General features: G+C 38.9%; 1 protein-coding gene across 2 annotated transcripts in view; it reads left to right on the plus strand.

Moving 5' to 3' along the window:
- Positions 1 to 22,130, plus strand: part of LOC139132411 (uncharacterized) — a 67,916-nt gene that overhangs the window by 5,459 nt on the left and 40,327 nt on the right. For both annotated transcript variants that reach the window (XM_070698760.1, XM_070698761.1), the window contains exons 2-5: positions 4,526 to 4,622; positions 5,374 to 5,468; positions 8,822 to 8,955; positions 16,297 to 16,395. In XM_070698760.1, coding sequence (XP_070554861.1) covers positions 4,526 to 4,622; positions 5,374 to 5,468; positions 8,822 to 8,955; positions 16,297 to 16,395 — 425 coding nt within the window. The remainder of the gene's footprint in view (positions 1 to 4,525; positions 4,623 to 5,373; positions 5,469 to 8,821; positions 8,956 to 16,296; positions 16,396 to 22,130) is intronic.

Below are 22,130 nucleotides of genomic sequence, written 5' to 3' on the forward strand. Positions count from 1 at the left end.
TGGACAGCTTATGACGCCACATATTGTACCTCATTAATTATGCGCATATCTAATTTTGAGCGAGCCAATAGAGCTAGAGGTCTGATTTTTGGTATATAGGGATAACTTAGCAATACAATTATTTTGACAAAATGTCACGTGACCTCGGTGACCTTTGACCTCAAATATACATATTTGTCCATAACTCAGTAACCACAAGTGGTACACCCTTCATATATGGTATGATGGGAGACCTTATGATGCTTCATACTGTACCTCATTAATTATGCGTATATCTAATTCTGAGCAAACCCATAGAGCTTGATGTCTGATTTTTGGTATATAGGGATAACTATAGGATAGCAATTTTTTGACCAAATGTCATGTGACCTCGATGACCTTTGACCTGAAATATACGTTTATGTCGATAAATACGTAACCACAAGTGCTATGTCCTTTATATTTAGTAGGATGGGAGACCTTATGACAACACACGCTTTACCTCATTAATTATGCACACATCTAATTCTGGCCAAGGGAATAGAGCTAGAGGTCTGATTTTTGGCATATAGGGATTAATTAGCAATACAATTTTTTTTCAAAATGTCACGTGACTTTATGACCTTTGACCTTGATTATACATATATATGCATAACTCAGTAACCACAAGTTCTATACCCTCCAATTCTGATAGGATATTAGACCTTAAGATGTCACATCTTGTACCTCATTATTATGCGCATATGTATTTCTTGGCTGGCCAATACAGCTAGAGGTCTGATCTTTTTTCCCGATTTAGAACCATAACTTAGACATGCCTCATGTGTTTCAAATTGGGAACAATGACATAGATCTTGCCCATAGATCTCAACATATACACTCCAGTGATACTTCTTAATGACCACATTTCCCTGCCCCATCAAAACTAATACTAATACAAGTGGGGACTATGTCATTGTCAATGACTTGTTCGTTAGAAGTTTGGGGGAATACTTACGCAACTTACCTTAAGCCTATATATCTTACCCAAAAACGAATAGTACGTACTCTTACAAACTCCAACAGATTTGAGCACACACAACCATTGTTTCATGGGGTGGAAATTCTTGATGTTTTTTAGTCCCCACGGACACCGTCCGGGGGGACTTATAGGTTTGGTCGTGTCCGTGCGTGTGTGCGTGCGTGCGTGCGTGCGTCCGTCCGTCCGTCCATCCGTTCACGCAGATATCTCAGAGATGCCCTAAGCAATTTCATTCAAACTTGGTACAAGGATTACTTCATATGTCATACAGATGCACATCGATTTGTTTTGTGATACGATCCAATATGGCTGCCAGGCGGCCATTTTATTACGATTTTTTCATGTACAGAGCCATAATTCAGGCATGTTTCAACTGATTTTATAAAGTTGGTACAAGGACATTGACCAATGTCATAGATATGCACGTCAATTTTTTTTTTGTGATACGATCCAATATGGCCGCCGTGCGGCCATTTTGTTACAATTTTTTCATGTACAGAGCCATAACTCAGGCATATCTCAACCGATTTTATTCAAAGTTGGTACAAGGACATTGACCTATGTCATACATATGCACATCAATTTGTTTTGTGATACGATCCAATATGGCCGCCAGGCGGCCATTTTATTACGATTTTTTCATGTACAGAGCCATAACTCAGGCATGTTTCTACAGATTTTATTCAAAGTTGGTACAAGGACATTGACCAATGTCATAGCTATGCACATCAATTTTTTTTGTGATACGATCCAATATGGCCACCGTGCGGCCATTTTGTTACGATTTTTTCATGTACAGAGCCATAACTCAGGCATATCTCAACCAAATTTTATTCAAAGTTGGTACAAGGACATCAACCTATGTCATACACATGCACATTGACTTGTTTTGTGATACGATCCAATATGGCCGCCGTGTGGCCATTTTATTACGTTTTTTCATGTCCAGAACCATAACTCAGACATGTATCAAGCAAATTTATTCAAAGTTGGTACAAGGAGATTGACCAATATCATACATATGCATGTAAATTTGTTTTGTGATACGATCCAATATGGCCGCTGTGCGGCCATTTTGTTATGATTTTTTCATGTACAAAGCCATAACTCAGGCATATTTCAACCAAATTTAATCAAAGTTGGTACAAGGACATTGACCTCCCGTATGTCATACATATGCACATTGATTTGTTTTGTGATTCGATCCATTATGGCCACCATGTGGCCATTTTATTACGATTTTTTCATGTCCTGAACTACAACTCAGACATGTATCAAGCGAATTTATTCAAAAGTATTTTTATCACAGACCTAATGAAGAGGACTCTATCCTCTCTGAGGACCTGTAATCAAAGCACCCATTAACAAGTGGGGACTGTGTCATCAACGATGACTTGTTAAGCAATATACTTATCAAACTGTTCTTTTTGTTTATGATAATATAAGTGGAAATTTTCCTTCAGAAATTCCTTGTTACTTTACTTTTCAAGCATTCAACATCTGTATCCTACTCGGTCGAAAGACAAGGGAAATCTTCTCATCCCTAAATATACCACTAATAGGACAGTGTTCAATGAAATACTCTGGTGTTACACTCTGGAACCAAATCCCAGAAAGTATAAGATCTTTAAGATCTAAGTCAAAAGTTAAAAGAGACCTGAAAGATCATCTCTTGTTTATCTGACAGGTTTCTTCTCTCTTATGTATATTTTCTACCGCAAAGTTTTGTGATTTATGTACTAACATTGACATGGAATTTGTTTCAAATATCGAGGATTGGTCACAATGTTCATCATGACGCCCTATGGCAAAATGATAGATTCAGCAATTGTGAATGGTAGGGGGCTTGACTCGATTAGTGTGATACTATTTTCTAGTCCCTACCCAATTTACTAATCCTTAATGTGTCTGTATTTTTCTTTTTCTGTTCTGTTCTATTGGGAAATAAAATATCCTTATCCTTATCCTTTTCAAGGCAAGTGCACATCAATCTCACCATGGATGTAAAAAAAATAGAAGAATACAGGACAGCCCTATAATCCCTTTCACACCTATTGTTATCTCTTTGTCTATGCTAATCTTTGAAGCTGTGGGCTGGTTGCCGCGATCAGGACGGCTCAGACACAACCACTTCACTCATAATATCGTTTACATCGAAATATTGTTGCCAAATTCATAAAAAACCTTTCAAACTTGTGAAATTGCTTGCGTTGAATAACCAGACTGAAAAAAGCTCAAACAAACAAAAGACTGTGAAAATCCATGCATATTTGACCAAGTTATGACTATTCTTTTGAAGCGACTTGGATAAAGTCCCCTGATTGTAAAATTACTCTCACTTACAAAGTATCGAGCCGGGGAGTCTGATTTTTCTTAATTAGGAGGTTTTAGGTATGAACTCTTAAAAAATGTTTGTCCAGGTGCTATTTTCATAGGACATTCAATATGGTAGGATTTCAGCAAATCGTTGTTTCATATGAATGTTTTTTTAACCCATTTCACTATTCCGATTTTCGAATACGAAAATAACAAGGACGATACATGGAAAGACCATACCCTGAATTTTGATTACAGACACCTGGAAAATGCGTATCATTTTACAATATAGAGACGGTGGAGTCATATTCGGACGGACTGGGATTTATAAGCTGTAGCTTTTCGCCTTGGGGTCAAGCAGGTTCAGCAGGACGTGCATATCATTAGGTCAACCTCTATTGATTGATCAAAACATTTTATCACAATTTCGTTCAAGGTTTGCGACACCATACCAGTCTCATCCCGTAAATTACAGTGCTGTACCATGTAGACAACCCGTATTTATTTATTCTCACGGGAAACTGACAAAACATAAACATTTCTCAATGCGACATAATGTGACACAACTCTTTTACAAAGGTAAAACTGATATTTATCACGTAAATCCTTACTCTGAAAAAAATAATCTAGATACCATGATGACTGGAAGTTTGCATTTGTGTGGGCTCTGGTTCAAGCAGGATTGGCAATTGTAGCAAATCATGAAAAGATCGTTAGTGTAGCTGTAAAATGCAGCAGGAACGATGTCACTAAACGGTTTCCTTGTGCACGTCAGAGCTTGTGCGGCCGAGCGCATTAAAATACGGTCAAATGCAAAGTGTCAACTCCCTTTCACGCAGTGTAGGGTGTGCCGCACAGCTGGGGAACCTCTAAAAGTGCACCGCACTTGTGCTGGTACAATAGACAGTGCTGGTACAATGCGTCATAGACACTGACATTGTGCGATGCGCTATGCAAGGTTATACGCGGGCATAGCTGTAGTACATGTAGCTACAGGGACACTGGCCTTATGTTTTTATCTGCTATCTATCGAAGCTGTTTGGATGGGATCCATCCGGTGTCATTTACACTGCCTTTGCATAATATTGATTAAACATCTTAAGAAACAAATTTCATGATCATGCCAATTTTATTATCACACATACATTAGAAATGTGTTGTGTGGTTCATTGCTCTCACAAGTCATATGTGAATTGCTACTTTCCACAGACAGACCAATACCTGCCAAAAAGGGAAAAGGCAATAACATGAGGGATAAAAATACTATAAATAGACTCAAGATGTACAAGTCTGGTAAACCAGTCAGGTAAGTGTCATAAAAGTGGACTTACAAACTTGACAGATGGATGTATTTCTGACGTGAATTACAGCTTGACCAGTGATAGCTGAATGATTGCAAATTTTTTAGCTTACAGTTGCCATGACAACAGAAGCTCTGAGGGTAGTATCGGTCCAGTGTCTGTACATATGCATGGAAGTTATGTACACCTGCATTTATGTAGACCTGTATGTCATTTTGTGCATCTACCCAATTTCTCAGAAATGATGACATGTAACAGCCTGAACTTTGGTGTGTTAATGTATTTTGAGACAAGGATGAAACATTTAAGATCTTATTGTCAGTGCTCCAAAAATATTTAAATGAGCTCATATAAATGCAGTAATGGTAAAAATCTAAAACGCCAATACTACCAAACCCAGACCTTTGCTATTTTGCAGAACTACATGTAGCCCTTCTGGGTGGCAGATCCAGGTTTGTTCAAGCCAAGTTGATCACATGACTAATATGCAAATTAGCAAAAATTTCCCCCCCCCCTAAATGGTAAGAAATTATAAAGTGAGAAAGGATTTTCTCTGTGTCTGAAATATTTACCTAATACATTCCGAAGAGCATTTAGATACCCTTTTGTTGAAAACAAATTTTGTTGAATAAATGAATGATATGCAAGTGATCAATATAAATGTGGAAAATGATAAAACATTACAAACTAAAAATAGTAACAATGTCACTTTTCGCTCCCACACATGTAATTATAACTTGTTAATTGCATTAACAGAAATCGAGATGGTAAAATAGTTAAAGCAGCTGTCTTTCAAGGAACATTACCAAGTGGAACTGTTGCCAGAGTTGAACCAAACAGAAGATGGTTTGGTAAGTTTTACAAGAAAGTCTTTTCACTTGTTTTTAAAAATTGGAAATCACACTGAGCCATTTTGATAAAAGTATATCAGTTCTTGAGCATTGAATCAATTCCATGATAGGAGTTGCACCACAGATAACTCTTTCTTATCTTATACAGTGTTCTCACCACCAGAGAAAAAATAGTGTGGGACATTTTTTCCCGCTGGTCAAAAAAAGCAGGACATCAGATAATTTTTTTGAGACAAAGATAAATATGTTAAAAAAGTCATACTGCAAATACAACTCATATTCTATGCATGGAAAAAAAAAAGGACTCAATAAATCCTCCATCTTGACAACTGTTTTATTATCACTCGGTAAATATTTCAACTGATATTGAATATCAGTGCCTTTTAGTGAAATTGCCGTGGAACTTTTCAGTGTGAAAGGCACTGATAAAGTTGAACTTGTCCATTTCAAGGCCCTCTAGTTGCTAGAATGTCCAGCCAGCACTTTGAACATAATCAAGGCTGTGTTCAAAAAAAATGGTGAGGGGCCTGCCGAATTTTTTTTCAAAAGTATAAGACATTATACAACTTAGATGCCACTTATAAATGTTTTACAAAATTGACAATACTGGAAGGTTAAAATATTCCATGAAATTAATGTTGTAATCTCAGAAAGTTTGGATGTATTAATGGCAAATTTGATAAAAAATTAAATGATTCCACTTGGTCACACATTTTTCCATTTAAATTAGAGTCTTTACTGTTCACACAAAGTTATACTTTTGTGTTATTGGTACAATGAGATGTGAAAATTTCATTCACTGCATGAACTTGAAATGAATGGTTTTATATATTGATTTTAAGTGATTTTAGAAAAACTGACTTTTCATCGTACATTTGTATCAGATCAAGTATGGTGACCCCATCTTTTTTCTCTAATATTTGATCGTTCTCATATGCCAGAATTCAAATATCCATGGTAACTGTTAGTGCCCTAGTCTTGTATGTGTTGCTTTCTGACTGGATCTTGTGTACAAGTAGATGTATGTTTCACTGTCAATTGAATGTCCTATGACCGAAACTCTTCTTAAACTACATCAGAGTCAGAGCTACATGTATCACTGTCACTGCCAGTATGTAGTAGCAGGGCAGTAGTTGTATTAACTTTTTATTTTGACAATATTTTTGTTCAGTTTATACAATGGCGTTCTTGTTCTACTCCCTACAGCATGTTGAGCTGTCCAATATTCACCTTGCCAACACGCCTACGTGTACCGTGCATTTGTATCATTCAATTATCACCAATATTTAGACAAACGGGCTTTGTTGACAAACTGAATATTGTGTTTTTCAGCATGCTGTAGAGAGACACCAAGAAACAGTGTTTCATACATTGCATAGAAATATTGCCCCATTACAAAGCCAACTTGTTTTACGAAAATTTAATGGCATTCACACATTTTGAGATTTTTTTGAGATTGAAGACATAAAATGTGACAAAACGGTTCTAGATTTTGTTTAATTATTACTAACATTAGAATCATCGGACGACATCAAAATGTTGGGAGTCAAAATATTTTCAGGTCCCCCTATAGGCAGAGCAACACTTTCAAGTTCCCCCCCCCCCCAACTACCCCAAAAATTTTCGAATGCCCCCTGAATTCCTCCAGCCCCCCCCCCTTTTTTTTAATGCGGCCCAAGTAGTCATTATGATTAAAGGCTCTGTGTGATAGTGCCCTCAACAGCCATTTGTGTATTTCCATGTTCTGATCCCATTTGTGTATTTCCATGTTCTGATCCCATTTGTTGAAATGAACATGTGGCACGTTCAGCATGTGTCACCGTTTCTATTCAAAGAGACATAGGAAACATTCTTTTTTTTGGCACTTGTTAACTTGTAACCTGCGGTTACAATCACATTTGTACATGTTTATTTTGCTGGGACTATGTTATTGACAGTGACTTCAATATAGGCATAAGTCATATAAGAGTAGATTGTGATCAAAAGTGGAAGCCAAGTGTAAATACATTTAAGCTGCAGAGCTCAATATTAACTTTTTTCCCTGATAGTCCACTTGGGCTACCATTTTCTGAAGTTGGTAGCCCAGTGACAATGGCTGGTAGCCCATGCATTTTTAGTTCAGGGATATATTTTTCATTAAACAGACAAGAAAAAGCTGTTTTTCAAGATTATACCCATGAAGTGAATTTTCTTGTCATTTGATGTGAATATTGCACACCTTTAATACCTTAGGAAACTGGTATAATGGACTTTATGAAAATTTTGATAGTCGTCATGACAATGACACAACCTTCTCAGCACTGAGACATACTATGGCAGGGCTAAAAATAGACCATGGACTTTCTTTCTGTAGGGACAAGGCATATTTTCTATGTGCAGTAATTGTGACTGATTATGATGAAAATGCGACGAAAATACATTTTCATTGACCATCATTTCCTGTGCCTGTCATTCAAGTACAGCACTTCAGATATAGAAACTTTATTGCAAAATTCCACCACACAGTCGTCTTCGTTATTTGCATAACTAGGTCATAGTCTGGCCTTTCTGTGTATAGCTTGGTTTGACTGCATGTAGCTGGTCTCAAAGTGACAGGCCAGACATGGTCATGCCAAGTACTGACTGAATTTCAGGTCCCAGGCTTTTTGTAGTCTGTGTGGGCTACCATTTCATGGATTTGGTCGCCCCAGCCAAAAGTTGGTAGTCTGTGGAAGCGGCACTACTGCTAATTTTAAGCCCTGAGCTCTAAGGAATACACCTTTCTACTTGGGTGGCTGACAGATTTAACCCTAAATCCTCTAGCCATCCCCTCATCTTAAATTAGCTCCTACATTACCAGAAATATCGCATTTCATTTTGTCACTTTCACATAATTCTTAGATACCAAATTTAATCAATTTTAGCCATTGACAAAGTGCATCTTTGTATAGGATTTTCTTTCATTCCAGTCCGTCATTCATGAGAAATTAAACCAACCAAGTACTAATAACACACATACCAGTACATACCGATACATACATGTATGCACAAATGCACCGTACAGAGAGAGATAGCAGATACCAATACTACATGCATCACCTCTTTGTGAACACAGGAGCTCAAAAGGTATTCCTGAGGAACTACAAAACACACTCATGAAAATGTCATAGAAAGTAGTTGGAGAGAAGGCATTTAAGATCTGAAACCTCACCGTGTACAATAAGTGAATCAGGTCTACGTTAGTAGCACATTGTGCCATGAAATAAAAGGTAATGTACACCCTTTTTTTTTGGTACCAGGTGAAACATGCAACTTCAAAGCTTAACTTTCACATGACTATGATAAAAATTTTGGTCATTGTTTTATTCTAACAGGCAATACCAGAGTAGTGAGTCAGTCATCTTTACAGACTTTCCAAGAAGAACTTAGTAAAGCCATGAAGGACCCCTACCAGGTTGTTATGAGACAGACAAAGTTACCGATTTCATTGCTACAAGAGAAAGCTAAAGTAAGTTCAATATAGAGATGATCTTGACTCCATTGTTATGTATAACTTTATCAAAAGTTTAAGGGCCAAAGCCTACACAGAGAAAGCACTTACGGTTGTCTGATTGCCAGGGGCAAGTGAAAGTCGCATTCGGACAAGTGAAACGCTGATGCCACTTGCCCGATGGGACAAGTGAAAAAATAATTACCTAGAAATCAAATCCATGAGATCGATTTTCTGATGTGGGAACACCGACTTAAAGCCCCAGTATTTGTAACTTTTAACCTTTTTTTATGTTCGAAATTACATGTTATTCTCTTACATCCATCGTGAAATGTTGTTCAGTAAAGAAATAAGCCAAATTTGTGCTCCTGTAGTGACATACAAACGCTAAATATTGCCCGATCGAGTTGGATTGCCGCGCGGGTTTGTTGACAACTTGTAGGCTGTGCACGTGACCGAGAACGCCGATACTGATGACATCATTGAGCCTGCAACATTCCAGGGGCCATGCCATGCATGCCACACCGTCTGGGTAATCGCCCATGGTCGCCGGCTGAATGATCTGCGAATGGTTTTATTTCGTTCTTCTCTGTTCAAATACGTACTGCTACTGTGTTTCAGAGGATACAGAACTTTGGCAGAGGAGGCTGACATTCTATTCTGGTACCGTGTGCGTTATATACGGATTATTCAAACTGCAGTCGGCAGTGCACCGATGCATGCGCACCCTGCAGTTGGTCACTCCCGATACCGATCTACACTTGGCTCACTTCTGTAGGCAAATAGCTATCAAAATTGAGTAACTTGAAGTAATAAATTTCAGCTGATTGTTGCTTTAGCGGCAAGGTGATTGCGAAATGGAAGCAACATAGTTTGGCAATGTATGGTAGGCTGTCGAATGCAGTGAACGCGATGGCCTTTGGCAGCAAGTAAGGGAACCGTCAGTATTTACGACCTGGGGGTCATCTAAAAATTTAAAGCTAATAAGGGGGTGCTCAAAATGTTTTTTCTTTGTCTTACTCTGTGCTCAATGACATAATGATCAGTTGATAATATATATTTTACTCTGATACATGTTAAATTTAAAGAAAATAAATAACAGAACAAGAAATATCAACTAGATGAAGCAAGGCAAAAAAACTACAAGTAGCTGCTACTACTAGCAATACTTATTATGAAAGTCTTAGAGAAGATAGTGACGATGAGAATGATATCGTTGTTCATGTACTCAATGGCATCAGCGACAGTAAAGATGACGATCGACAGTGGTGATGATGATGTCACACAGTATAGTTTTCTACAATCGTTACCAGAGGTGGAAGGAGAGGCTGGGTCATGGAGAAATGTTCTTGACAGATATCACTATAAATGCACAGGATCTAGGACAAAACTGAACTGTTGTGAATTCATCCTTTATATTATCATAGAAATGTAAATATTAATTGACTTGAGTTCAACAACCATTTGGACATTTAACCATACCATTATGACATGCTACCCATCCAAAATTTAACAATATATGGTTGGAGACTGGTTATTAAGTGAGCTTTTATATCTACATATTGTTACATGGGCTCAGGTAAGCCAAAATTTCTGTTAGAGAGGGGGTTACTCAAAGTCATCATGGTTGGCTGGGGTGTGACTCAAAATTTCAGAGTATCTAATGTAATTCCTCCGACCCCCAGGTGGTAAATAATGACGTCTCCCTAAACAGCTGTGAACACCCGAGTCAGAACAATCGGGACCACTATACGCACGGCTGATATCTCAGCGAAAATTTAGAAAAAACAATGGAGCTACTGCTAAGAAATTTACAGACTCTTGGCTTTTGATGCATCAGTTTTTGAGCTTTTATACTGGTAAAAAGGCATTCTGAATACAGCGGTAAATTTCCTCCCAAACGCGAAAGGCGAACACGCGGGCATTCTGCAATGGACGCTGTCAACTTTACCTTGCTGCAGGCCCCACGCCAATCTCGGCCCGGCCCCGCTGCACTTGTACAGTCTACTACCTCCATGTAGTACAGTCTTACAGGACTAGTAGCCGGCCAAACGCAAAAAAAAACACCGCCGCAGTGTAAAATCCGTAGGTCAGAACCATTGATCATAAATTTTCAGAACCAGTGATGTTTAAAAGTTTTGTATTGATCATAGTGATAATTGGCTAGAAAGACTGCTGATAGAGACGTTCGGTTTGTGAAATTATTGAAATTTACGGGGACAGGTTTACGAAGCAGAACCTCAGTCGCGATTTTTGTGCTTCTCAGTACAATCGTTCCGTGTATCGAAAGGAAAAACCAAACCATATAAGAGTATGTGTCTTGTAGAATTTCAGTCTTTTCAGGCGTCACACAAAACAACCTCACCTGCATGTACATACCGGTAATATCATTGTGATAGAGGGACCGTGATTACTGTATATCGAGAAAGTATGACGCGCTACAGGAGAGTAAGCAACGAAACATTATTTCTGACCTCCTTGCATTTAATTGCATGGCATAAACATGATAATGTGAACCGAAAATGAGTGTCACGATTACGATTAGGCATGAAAAAGAGGAAGAAAGCCGTGAAACTGTCACAGAAGTTCAGCATTTTTAGTTCTAAATCGTCTTTTTTGACAATTGAAAAAAAGAATATGAGCTCGTATAGACTAGAGTGATTCAAGTTCACAGGCATTCACTTCTGCCATGATAAAACGTCTTCCTGTTATAAAGTACACATTTTGAAAAATAGAAAACAGATCGAGAATTTTTATTGTTGTGTTGACTTGTCTTCTACGATGCGTTACGGTTATGGCAACAACTTACATGTACCTATCGTCACCGTCACAGCCTCAGTCAGTTTCTTCAACACCACGTCTCACGACCAGTGATGTCATCTTTATTTGAGAAATTCGATAATTTACGATCGGACTCGAACTTCACAGCGCACCAAGTCAGAGAAACAATTTCACAGTAACAGCTCATGTACGTAGAGTTTTCACTTTACCCCCGCCTAAAATCGTACTAGTATAGTAAATGACACTGAACGTCGCAACTCCCACCCAATCAGCAATGGGTCAAACTCAAAGTTTGGCTGAGCCGATAAGGACAAAACCCAGCACTACAGTAGTCACTTGTACGTCCACTTGTTGCAATTTTTGTTCACAAGAATGAAACTCCAACAAGCCCAACTTACATTCACATGCAACAGCGTTCAACTCAGCCATACATTCAAGGTCAAGGTGTGAATTTGCCTCACATTGCAACAATGCCAGCACAGTGACGATGCGCGAATTGTGCCCGCACAGTGCTGGCACAGTGCACTTTATCTGCCCACATTCTGCTGGCAATGATGCTCGTTTCTGCACTTTTTATGCAGGCATTGTTCCCGCACCAGTGACGGGTTCTGCGTGGACTGTACTGTATGTAAATGACTTTCTCATCGAGCTGCGTGTATAATTGTCCCGGGCATTGTCCATGCAAATTTGGGGCCTGCCTTCGCTCCCTCCGATCGTCTGTAGACTACAGCCAAAATCACAGTCCTAAGCAAATTATACAGTTGTGAAAGTCAGATATATGTATCATGAATTTTATACAAAAAATATTTAAACAACAGAATCAAACCAAGAGGTTAGTTTGCTGTCGGGCCGGGTGCGCAGGGGACGACTTTGCAGTGAGGCAGGGATCTCTTGTGTTCAAACTTCTACCATGCTTGGAGCTCCATATCTCGCATCGCAGCTAGCTGATAATTGTACCACTGTAGTCCTTGTGAGGATTAGATGCCCGTTACGTTCGATATTATTTGGAAATACTTTTAAATTTAATAAGTAAGACTTTTGTACTGCATTCAAGATATAATTTTTCCTTTCTGAGCGTTTTCAATTATGGCAACGATATGCGAAGTTGATAGGCTGTGTTGCCTGCAGCGCGCAGCGTAGCCTGGCCGTACACAAACCTTCGTTTGAGTAGACGGAGCAGAATCAGTCCCGTCATTTATTTTCAACGAAATTTTCATTATACTCCATAATGGAAGAAACGACTAGTTCAATGATTACAATGGTGAAGTGTTGAATTTTTATTCATATATGTTTTTCTCCTGATTCTCTCTCAATTCATTCAGCAAACTTGATCTCCGTACCATCGGTCACAACGTGCAGTGCCTTGCATGAAGCTTGCAATCGACTGCCTCCGTCGTTAGTTTAGCTGTTCAAGACGTTTGTTTGCATGGCTCATTATAGTCGGAACAATCTGTAAACACTTACATATTTATATCTTTCCGGTATTTCACCCAACTTTCGCGCGTTTTTAGTTGAGTCTCCGGTTTCGATGGACCAGACCTTTTCGAAGAGCGTAAGTTTCTATGTACGCCACAGTAAAACTTGCGTAGATGTGGTTGAGCATGTGCAGTGGTGTGATTACGTTTCGTTTCGTGTGTCAACAAAGCCTGACTTCTGGTCCGGACAAGAAGTGAGGCGGGCTGGGCATGCAAACCATGCGATTCAGTATTAATTATGGTCTACTTTCACATACTGAGGATGTCATTTTAATCAAAAATATGAAAAAAATTGTTAGTAGTTACAAATGCTGGGGCTTTAAACAACAAATAATAATCATTTTATGTCATTGTGCGAACTAGCATAAAGTTTTTCACAAAATTGCATCATCGTTTTCAATAAACAATACCATCGGTTACGCTGGTTTAGCGTACGTCCACAAAGTTCCTTGCCCTCACAAGACAAGGTTATGGTGTCACATGTTTCTGTATGATCAAAAAGGAGACACACACAAAGTTTTTGTATTTTGTATGAATGTTTACAACACAATAAAAATAAAATTAGGTAGCAAAAATTAACACCAAAAAGTAGGACTTTTACTAAAACGTACTCTACAATGCAATGTTCAGTTCAGTGACTGCAATTCACGGCTGGCATTGTGGAAAGACTGCATGGTCACGAGCAAGCTTTGGTGTTAACTGGTCCAGTCTTTGAGTGTTCAATGAACACTGACTTATTTCTCAGGTCAACAAGCCAAAACTTACTTGTCCGTGGCAACCAACCTCTCTGTTTGTGAATTTTCCCATTCTAAGATGACTGTCAAGAAGCAATCGGACCCAATTTCACATCGAGAAATTCAGCCTTCAAAACACATCGCAACTCGCCGACACCCTTAAGTTGTTGATTTAAAGTTACTGAATCTGCGCATAAGCATTCAAAAGACCACCTAGGTCATCAGAAAAACAGGAGACTGGTATAGTGTAATGTAATGATAACTTCATAGTGGTTAGGGATGATATACGCAGTGTAAAAACATGACAAAGAAGTACATTATTTTCAGAAGCTTCAAAACACTCCTTTATAACTTCTAAAGATTTTTTCTTTCTGTATAGTTCAGTTAAAACGGAAAAAATACCTTGAAGGTACAGTGGAAATGGCTGTTATTATTTGTACATTATTATAGCCCTAAGAATGTAAACGTACAAGCATATTAAATATTATAATTTTTTCATGAATATTAATGATCATGAATATTAATGAGCTGTCAAGCACTCTTGGAAGTCTGGGGAGAATAGTGAGAGAGTGACTGACATTTTTCACTACATCATGAAGTTTGATGAATAACATGATAAAGTTTTTGAAATAAAGTGTGTGAAATAAAAAATCACTGCTTTTGCTTTTTTCAAAACACATAATTTTACTGGGCAAGTGGTTTTCCAATTCGGGCAAGTGAACTTGACCCCCCAAATTGCCCGAAGGGCAAGTGGATAAAAAAATAAGTGTCTTTCCCTGCTACATGTGCAGGCACCCCTATTGGTTTACTTGAGATTTTCTTCCTCTTTCTTCCACCATTTATCAGCTTTGATCGGGAAAAATGGCTGCATGTAAGCTTCTGAAACTTGGCAAAGTGCTCAGGGCCTATGAAAACTCATAAACCTAAGTTTGACATTGCACAGCTGGCTATTTGACCTGGCTGCCATATTGGATTTTCTGAAAATGTAAAATGGCTTCTTCTTAAGAACCATAGGAGCCTATTAACTCGAAATTTTCCGTGTACCATACAGGCCCTGTGCCCTTAAATGTTTGAACATAAATTGCAGGTGATGACATGATTTTGGCAGCCATATTTGGTTTTTAGTCTCCAGGGACGTTGTCCAGGGGGACTTATAGTTTGGGTTTGTGAAATATATCTTTGTCAATTTTTTTGAGACTTTTGCTGAAATTTTGATAAAAAAGTGTAGCCAGTAAAATGTAAATTTGGTCAAAAATTATCAAAAAAATTTCAGAAAAATTCATAAAGTTAATAAAATGTTGCACTAAATTTAAGTGTAAAAAAATTACAGCACTCAAAGGGTTAAGCAGATAGTTGTTGACATCTTCAGATGCATGCATACCTGTGGCTATGTTGATCAAGATATTCGAGTGTGATTCATCATTTATCTCAAAAGGATTATTCATATTATCCTTCAAGTGATGTATCAATGCATTTACATGGTCTTCATCTTGTTTCATAGCCGCTGTTTTTGCCTGATTATGTTCATTTTGCTCTCTCCTTGTCATTCCACTCCTCCCGTTCATCACCACTGAATCTTTTGCCATAATATGACCGGTTAAGGACCATCTCATCAGGGCTGATTTCTTTCGTGTCAAGCCCGCAATTCCCCTGTCACTTTTTGAATCTCTGATAACTGTTTTTTCGATCCCCATATCACTCCGTATACCATTCAACTGACCAGGAATTTCCCGAAAAGTAAATTGTCCTTCTTCAAAGGCTGACTGTAAATCTCTTGGTATTTCTAAAATATATGCTGGCATCCTACGGGAGTACTTTGTCCTATTGGTACAGAAGAAATAGGGTAACATTGCTGTAACTGTATGCAAGTGTAACGCTCAATTACTTTCTTGTTCTGCTCTTATGTTCAACAACATTATTTGCATGTTATCAAGAAAAATAATCCCAGTACTGAAAAGTTGGTGAACGTTTTCTTCCGAAATCTTCAAATCTTGCCAGAAGTGGCACAACGTATTTCAATTGTAAACAATCAAGTGCTGCAACTGAATAAGGCCGTTCACAGTTTACGTCACTGTTCTCTCATTAATATGAAATTGAAAAAATAAAATTTGTCTGCATTTTAGATAACGCTTTTGAAAATTACGCATGCAACTGATGTCTGCAAATTGTAATGAAATTGGCAATGTTTGTACAGGACTTGCAAATTTTGGATGATAAAATGTAACCATTTTCACAGTTTTCTTTTTCAGTTTGTGTTGTACAAAGTATGTGAAAGACAGTGCATGTCATTGACGTGATCTGGGAATTTCAAATAATAAGGGCATGATTGAAAAACTCACACCAAATGTCACATGATTTCAACTTTACAGCATGCAAGAGTTCACCTTCTGGATACAGAAACTTTTGAAAGTACTTTTGGAAAGAAGAAACAAAGGAAAAAGCCAAGACTGATGGATTCTGATATGCAGGTAAAGGCAACAGTAATTAAAGAATGTTTTCAAGACTCCAACAGAAATTCCCCATAATGGTACCGGTATATCCTCTCACTGAGCTTTAACCCTTTGAGTGCCAAAGTCAATTTTTGTCACCTCTAGAAAATATACTCCTGTCAATTTTTTCAGATTTTTGTTAACATTTTGATAAGAAACTGTACCAAATGAAAGGTGATGTCTATTTTGTCCAAAATTATCAAAAAATTACAGAAACATTCATAAAAATTGGTAAAAATGTTGCACTAAAATTTTGGTGGGAACAATTACAGCACTCAAAGGGTTAAACTACAGGTAGCTGACTGTTGGAATCTGTTGTCTGACATCTCTCAATCACTGCTCGCATTGCTTAACAGGTGCAATGGTATATTTTTGGGACACTTTTTGCTCAACCGTAAATTGGAATTTGTGCTAATGAAGTTATCATTTCACCGTAGTATATGCTAACGAGCAGCAAAAGTGTCAACTCGGTGAAAATGTCAATATTATTGACCTTTTACTGCAAGTCAGAATTTTACATATTGGTGATGATTTGTGCGGAAACACAACCAAAGACCTCCAAGCCAATAATAAGTTGTTTTCTTAAATATTACTGCTTGATGACTTACCAAATATTGTTTACATTAATTCCATGTGTTACAATATTACAAGAGGACATTTTTAGCTACTATAGACTTTAGTCTGTAGAAGCTATTGGGATGTGTAATCCATGCGATGTCTAGCGTTAGTCTATATGTACAGGGTTCTCCCTAGGATTTTTTATAGAGTAGCGGCAATTTGCATAATATTTGCATAATTAGTTTTTTCAGATATTTGCATAAAATTTGCATATACATGTAGTTTGTGTCCACCAAAAATTGACTAAACAGGGAACCTATGGAGTAGAGCCCCTCGACTGACTTTTTTTCAAAATTTAGTACATCCTTACTAAGTTGCATAAGCTCCTACCCTTGAAGCTCCTACCCTTGTTTAACTCCCATCTGCTACCTCCATGCTCCAATAAAGAAAGGGTAGCAGAGTAAAATATATCGTAACAGTTGGTAAAACTGCTCAGATCAAAGAAACTATTAAAAGATGTAAAACAATGAGGCATAGAAGTTCCCGTGACAGCATCGCCAGGAAAATACTACGTTTTTTCAGTACGTTTATCAGCGTTCTCTGATCCGGCGCACCCCCGGTACCAAAATAGAAGAGTCCCACTCTGATGTCACATCCGCCATTGTTTACAGTATTTTCACTCACGCACGCGATGGGTTTTCATTCTCTTCATATGCATTTTCATTTGGTTGAAAGCAATTAACACTCCATCTGTTAAGAGTTTTTACCACTGACTATAACAATTTTCATTGCTATGTTGCTGTTTTCACAAGATACTGACCGTTTGATCTTGGAAAGTTGAGTTGCTTGTACGTGCAGCAAACCCATGCCGGTGCATGCGGTGACAGACAGTGCACTATGCTACTTGCTAGGCTATGCTGTTGATTGGCAGCATACATGATCAGATGATGTCTTCGTTCCACTTTACTTTTTATTTCAAGATGTGAGACAAACAGAAATTTCACCAAATCGCCACTTCTGTAGCTAGGGATTGTGTAATCAGTTTGATTTTGATTTGAAAATATTTCGTCAATTAAGAGCGGAAATCGTCGCTGACTTTTGCTGTCAATTTTTTCTGTCCTTCAGCTTTACAATTTCTTTGGATGGGTCGGTGCCGGTACCGTCAAGGGCCCACCACAAGGGACGTGTGAACTTGTTCTGTTGTTAACACTATTCATACAAATTGAAAGGAGTAATATCTAGTGACATTGTAAAACAAAGAAGCCACGAATAATCTGTCTTCCTCTTGTGTGATCGTACGGACGTCGACCAGTAGGTGCCATTGTGAACATTTTGCCGCTGAACTTCATAGCGTTGCGGGTAACAATTATAGCGTCGCGGTGAGATCGAAAGCGTCGCGGGCTTGAACGATAGCGTCGCGGGCCGCGACGCTGTTTTGGGCTGGGGAGAACCCTGATGTATGTATGTATGTATGTATGTATGGATAACACAACTTAGATTGTTCAAATTGTGATGAAATATGCAAATCTGTATTTTTACGGAAATTTTTTGTCATTTTTGGTCAAAAATTTATTTCATCAAAACCGCTTGTCTTACAGCTTTGATATTTGGTATACCCATTCATAGGAATGATCAAATTATGATATATTGAAATTATGATGAAATCTGCAATTTTGTATTTTTGGTGCAATTTTTGCCATGTTTGGTCAAAAAATTGTTTTTCAAAAAGTACTTGTCTGATGGCTTTCATATTTGGTATACAGGTTCCTACAGATGAACTAATATGATGTATTGAAATTTTGATGAAATATGCAGTTTTGTATTTTTTTCGCAATATTTGCCGTTTTGGTCAAAAAATGTGTTTCTTAAAAACTACTTGTCTGATACCTTTGATAGTTGGTATACAGGTCTCAAGGGGTTGTCTAAGTGTGATATATATTTAAATATGGCAAAATCTTCAATTTTTGTATTTCTGGGTCAATTTTTACAATTTTTGGTCAAAATCTCTGTTTTTGGAAATGTTACTCATCTGATAGTTTTGATATTTGGTATACAGATTCCTAGGGTTTATCTTAATGTAATTGAAATTATGATGAAATCTTCAATTTTGTATTTTTGCAGCTAATTTTGCCATTTTTGGTCAGGCCATCCTGAAATGAGCTATCAAAGATATCCACCTTCGTCATCAACACATGTGTCACAAAAAGTTATTCTCTACATACACAATAGAGCTCTGTCAACTGTTAGGTCACTTGTTTTTTTCAAAACAACTGGTCAGACAGCTTTAATATTTGGTATAATACAGATCCCTAGGATGACTTAGTGAGATAATTTCATGCAGTCAGGAAAAACTTAATTTTAAGCTCATATTTGGTTTGAATATAAATACCAAAAAGAGCTTATATGGTGAGTCGATGGCGTCTGTATGTCTGTATGTATGTATGTATGTGGGTATGTATGTGTGGATGTATGTCCGCCACACGTAAAGGCTCCCATACCGCCAAAGCTACCATCTCAGTATTTGGTGTAGAGGTAGATGCAGGGGTTGAGATGTGAGGTTGTTCAAATGAACATGTCAGTGTCAAAAATATGCAAATGAGGTAAGAAAAGGGGAAATCCTGCAAATGTGCAGGAGTGGTGGCAGTAACTGAATCAGCCCACACATCTGAATAAGAGGATTTTGACCTTTAACCCTTTGCACCCTGACCCCCTGGTACTCTATGACGTCATCGGACATTTCTGTCCGAGCCGGGTTCAAAGGGTTAACCTATTTGTATGCAGGGTACCTATTATGTGTGGGAGTGGTGGCAGTAACTGAAACAGCTTATTAGTCATTTCCTGTCATTGTTTATGAACTGTGACATATCTTTAAGTTTTCATCATATATGATCTTATTGCATCGTCTTTTCTGTAAAGTCTGCTGCTTGACATTGTGTTTCGTTCATAAATGGGTAAATGCCGGTATTTCGATCAATGCAAACGAAATTATTGATCTGATCCCTGATTTGTCGATAATTTATTAGTCCTCTCTCCGTACATCGTATTTTCATTTTATTATTGTCTTTCTTTATTTTCTCGTTCATTTGTGTAATGATGAGTGCAAGTTCTGTGATCTTATGTCTTTGTATTCATGTTTATTTAACGGTATATCTCTTTTTGGAGGATGTGGTGGCCCTAAAAAGGGCCGTTTGGTTTGGGTATGACATGGTTCGTTGATGGTTTTGAGGCCCTGAAAAGGGCCTTTTTTGGCTTGAGTTAGGTGACTTATGCTGTCAACCTAATCACCATCCGACACACTTTCAAAACTCTCGAACCATGATTCTTCTTCGTTGTCCCCTGCGTCGAAGAGCTCCGTCTGCACTTCAGCGATGACTTGCTCGTCGTGGGTCAGGCCGTCCTCACTGCCGTCCAGGGCATTGGTGATGCCACAAACCTTGAATGATTTGCTCACCATAAACGGTTGACGTTTCAGCCGACGCCACGCTGCTGCAACCCAGTCCACCACAGTCTGCTTGTCCACCGGTGTCAATCTGCTGTCGTTGTCGACATTGTTGGATGCTGCAGCCTTCTCTGCAGCGGAACGGATGAAGGACGCCCGTGACTTGCGCAGCTCCGCCTTGAAAGGTTTGTTGAGACGTACAGCCTCCGGGGATCACAGCCATAACGGTGTTCGATCGACGGAGCTTGTTCTTCACCTCCTCGGTTTTATGGTCCTGGAAAGAGTCCAATACTAACATGGAATATTGGCGTTTGGTGTAAGGCACCCATATTTCGTTGAGCCATCGCAGCATCAGATCTTCGTCCATCCACCCTTTGCCTGACGAAGCCTGGCGGAGCCTCCAGGCTGAGTTCTCTCTTCGCCCTAAATATGATCATAGGAGGAAGGACGTCGCCGTTCGAGGCCAAGGTGAGAACGACGGTAAGATGTCTCTTTTTGTTCCCCATTGTACGCACCTTGATGGTCTTGGCACCGCGTCTGTCCACCGTCTTGTTCGGCACTAGGTCGAAATACACGGGGGTTTCATCCATGTTGCTGATGATGTCAAACACGTCCTCTTCCCGTTTCTTCCTCACGTACTCATGAAAACTTGCAATGAGAGCTTCTGTGCCATGGACGTTTTGGATGGCATGGTTAAGTCATGCCGATCCTTAAAACGACGGCACCAACCTTTTGACGCTTTGAAGTCGGGCCTCGTTGGCCAGATGAGCTGGAGGGCATGAGCACAGATAGCCTCTATTGAGACAGGTAACTGTAAGTCACGCTGCCTCAGTACTCATGCCAGGATTTCATCATCAATGTCTGTTTGGTTGCCTGTACGCCGTCCACCACCGAAGCGCCTACCACCAGAGGTAAAGTTTTCTACCTCGAAATTGTACTTTCTCCACGTCTTCAACGTCGAAGGCGGGATATTGTACAACTTTGCGATTGCATTGTAACCGAAAACTTTAGCTTCGTCAAATATGGCTTGGCGCTGCTTCGGCGTGTACGACTTGTACAAACCCCTTTTGGACGGCGTTGTCACCGGTGACTTGGACGGCTCAGGTGTCTGTTGGTTGACCTGCTCGGAAGCCGGTGAACCTTCGTCATTGGTGCCGGTGCCGGTCTCGAGTCGAGTCTTCTTCAGAGGACGGCCAACTGGTTGTTTCTTCGGCGTCGTTGGCTTCGTTGGCAGCGGAGCATTCAGGAGCAATGGACTGATTACAGGAATTTCTGCCATCGCCTTGGTGAAAAAAAGAGTCGATGCGCTGCATGTCGAAAGTGAAAGCTGGAGCTGTTCTTCGTAGAGACGATCGAACCAATGTACCTGACAGTGCAAATTTCATGGGTATTTATCCCTAAAACTGCACATTAATATGGAGTGCTAACAAAGTGACAATGGCACAACCAATAAACTTGTATACGATTACCCACCTGTCTTTGATCCGTATTTTCTATTCACAAACAGAGATAGTATACACTCTCACTATATTTTTTCCTATAGTTATGTACTTTCGTTTTCAAAGGTTTACACATACCGGTATTCACAACAGAAATTTATGAAAAAATGTAAATTAACATGATACATACAAGTAACTCTGTGTAACAAACAAGAAAACGCAAATCCGGTATTTATCTAGGAAAGTGAATCTATGCCGGATGACTCTCATTCATTACG

The sequence above is a fragment of the Ptychodera flava genome, chromosome 5 (assembly GCF_041260155.1).
Source record: "Ptychodera flava strain L36383 chromosome 5, AS_Pfla_20210202, whole genome shotgun sequence".
NCBI lineage: Eukaryota > Metazoa > Hemichordata > Enteropneusta > Ptychoderidae > Ptychodera > Ptychodera flava.